Below are 2565 nucleotides of genomic sequence, written 5' to 3' on the forward strand. Positions count from 1 at the left end.
CCCCCCCCCCCCCCCCAAAGTTGTGTAAGAAGTTCGGGACAGGGCAATTAATGGAAAACACTCATGAATAGACAACGTTGTTTCTAAACAGAGGGGCTCATTTGTGTCAGAGCAAGACAATCAGAACTGCTTCACCCCTGAAATCGATGAAATGAAATGAGCGACACCGCGTGAACTTATTCTGATTTTAACTCATGAAAACAAAGGCAGCAGGATTCAAGCAGGCGGCCTGTGTGTTGGTACCGGTATCTGGAAATGTGGGGTATAGTTTGGTGTTGCACCCGGGTGAGAAAAGGGGAGGGGGTCCTTGATTGCAACATCAAACACTTGTGTCGTCACTAGTGAGCGATACGTGCAGGCACTGCCTGTTCCAAAATAAATATTGACGTGATTTTGTTGTATTCAAATGAGCTGCCTGACCGGACATGGGCGGGCCAATCAGAGCCCATCGTATCATTACACCTTCTTTTCAGAAATCATTCATAACGCTGATGCGTCAAACACTCACAGAGGACCCGGCTATAAATACGGCTGCGCGCAAGGCACAGTTAGACATTTTCCCAAAATCAAACGAAAGACACAACTGAGCAAGAACCGTGGGAATCCGGCTCATCCCTCTGATTACCCTCCACCTTGCTCTACATTTTGTTTTCTATATTTATTATCCAGCTCACAATGTTTTCCATGGGTGGATTATATGTGCAGCACGTCGTGGTGGCAGCGGTGTGCTCCGTGCTGGCCACAGGGACGCTGGGGTCCCCGGTGGTGGGGCCAGAGCCGATCCGATGCGCCCCGTGTACTCCGGAGAAGATGAGCCAGTGTCCAGCGGTGGCGCCCGGATGCACCGAGGTGCTGCGGGAGCCCGGCTGTGGATGCTGCCTCGCCTGCGCCCTGAAGGCTGGGGAGCTGTGCGGGATCTACACGGCGCCGTGCGGCTCCGGACTGAGGTGCACCCCGAGACCCGGCGACCCCCGGCCGCTGCACTCCCTCACCCAGGGACAAGCCGTGTGCACGCAGAGCCCTGAGCCAGAGCCGACCCCCGAGCCCCAGACTCAAGGTAAGGCCTATCACCTCCACATTTATGCATCTGCTTCTACCACATCCAGCAAATGCGCTTCACTACGACCCCTCCAAAATCTTTAAACCTTCAAAACCTGAAGCCCCATTCACTCAGCCCCGCTTCACATTCATTCAATCTCCTCCTCCTCCAGATCAGGGAGAGCCAGAGGCTGAGATGGAGAACGCTGCCATCGTCTCGGACCCCGGCTCCAGCCACTACCTCCCCGGCCACAGTAAGCCCTACGACCCGAGGGCTGCAGCGGACGCTCAGGAGAGCATGAAAGCCAAACTCATCGCCATCCGCAAGAAGCTGGTGGAGCAGGTGAGACGCGGACAAAGGATCAGTTTCAATCTGTAAAATCCTCAGCGCAATATGTTGCTAAAAGTTTTTTGGGGGCCGCTCAGAGGAGAGGAAAGGACTAGCGCGCCACAAGGGGGAGCTGGTGTGCTGTTTGAAAGGATGAGGGAGAGACGAGAGAGAGAGAGAGAGAGAGAGAGAGAGGGAGAATGGGGATGCTTCAGTTTTATGTCAGCTTGATGTCAGCCCACTTGTTTGCTGATAATAATAATAAATTAGTGTTGATCATTATCATTATTATCGTTATTATTATTATTATTATTATTAATAACCCTTCTCTCACCTGTGTCCTGTCTGCAGGGGCCCTGTCACCTGGAGCTGCAGAGGGCCCTGGACAAGATCGCCAAGTCTCAGCAGAAACTAGGAGACAAGTTGACCAGATTCTACCTCCCCAACTGTGACAAGCACGGGCTTTACAAACCCAAACAGGTTGGTGTCTTCTTCAACATGTGTACATGTGTGTGCATGAGTGTGTGTGCATGAGTGTGTTTTGGATTCATGTGACTCCACTCAGCATGAAAAAAAAATAGTGTGTGTGTGTGTTTGTGTGTGTGAGAGAGTGTGTAGCCAAGATTATGTCAACCACAGCTTTTAAATGATTGTGAGAGTGTGTGTGTGTTACAGGCAGGGATTTGTTCAGTGTGTTTGGTTCGAGGCGTGACCGTACATGTATGTTTCTTGTTTTTTAGAATTCTGACTTTAATCTCAGACAGTCAGTATTCTGAAGATTAAACATTAAAGAGACTGAATTCTGACTTTAAAGTGTTTAAAGTAATCCTTTTCTGTAGTTTTTTATATGCCAATGTAAATTAAATGATTTCTGCCCCCCCCCCCCTGCAGTGTGAATCCTGCCTGGACGGACAGAGGGGTCGATGCTGGTGTGTGATCTCCTGGAACGGCAAGAAGATTTTAGGCTCGACCGACCTCCCTGCAGACGCCGAGTGTCCCTGAAGGGATCAACCACTGATTCAGATCTCACACACAAACAAACACACACACACACACACACAAAGAAGAAGAAGAAGAAGAAGCCACTGATTTTTTTCCTTTTTGATAGCTGTTTATTTATTGATCTTGTCCATGGTGGTGTTTAATTCAGGTACACTGTCATTTCGGGACTGTTCGTCCCCCTCACCCCACCCCCACCC

General features: G+C 50.1%; 1 protein-coding gene across 1 annotated transcript; it reads left to right on the forward strand.

Annotated features, from left to right (window-relative positions):
• The first annotated feature begins 508 nt into the window (after nucleotides 1-508).
• Nucleotides 509-2448, forward strand: igfbp1a (insulin-like growth factor binding protein 1a). Its single transcript, XM_023428697.2, has 4 exons — nucleotides 509-1057; nucleotides 1212-1381; nucleotides 1718-1846; nucleotides 2258-2448. Exons 1-4 carry the CDS (start codon nucleotides 676-678, stop codon nucleotides 2366-2368), a joined length of 792 nt encoding a protein of 263 aa, XP_023284465.1. The 5' UTR covers nucleotides 509-675; the 3' UTR covers nucleotides 2369-2448.
• The last annotated feature ends 117 nt before the right edge of the window (nucleotides 2449-2565 follow it).

This window comes from Seriola lalandi, unplaced genomic scaffold, assembly GCF_002814215.2.
Source record: "Seriola lalandi dorsalis isolate HSWRI2012SDOR001 ecotype SW California unplaced genomic scaffold, Sedor1 jcf7180002054885, whole genome shotgun sequence".
In the NCBI taxonomy this organism is placed as follows: domain Eukaryota; kingdom Metazoa; phylum Chordata; class Actinopteri; order Carangiformes; family Carangidae; genus Seriola; species Seriola lalandi.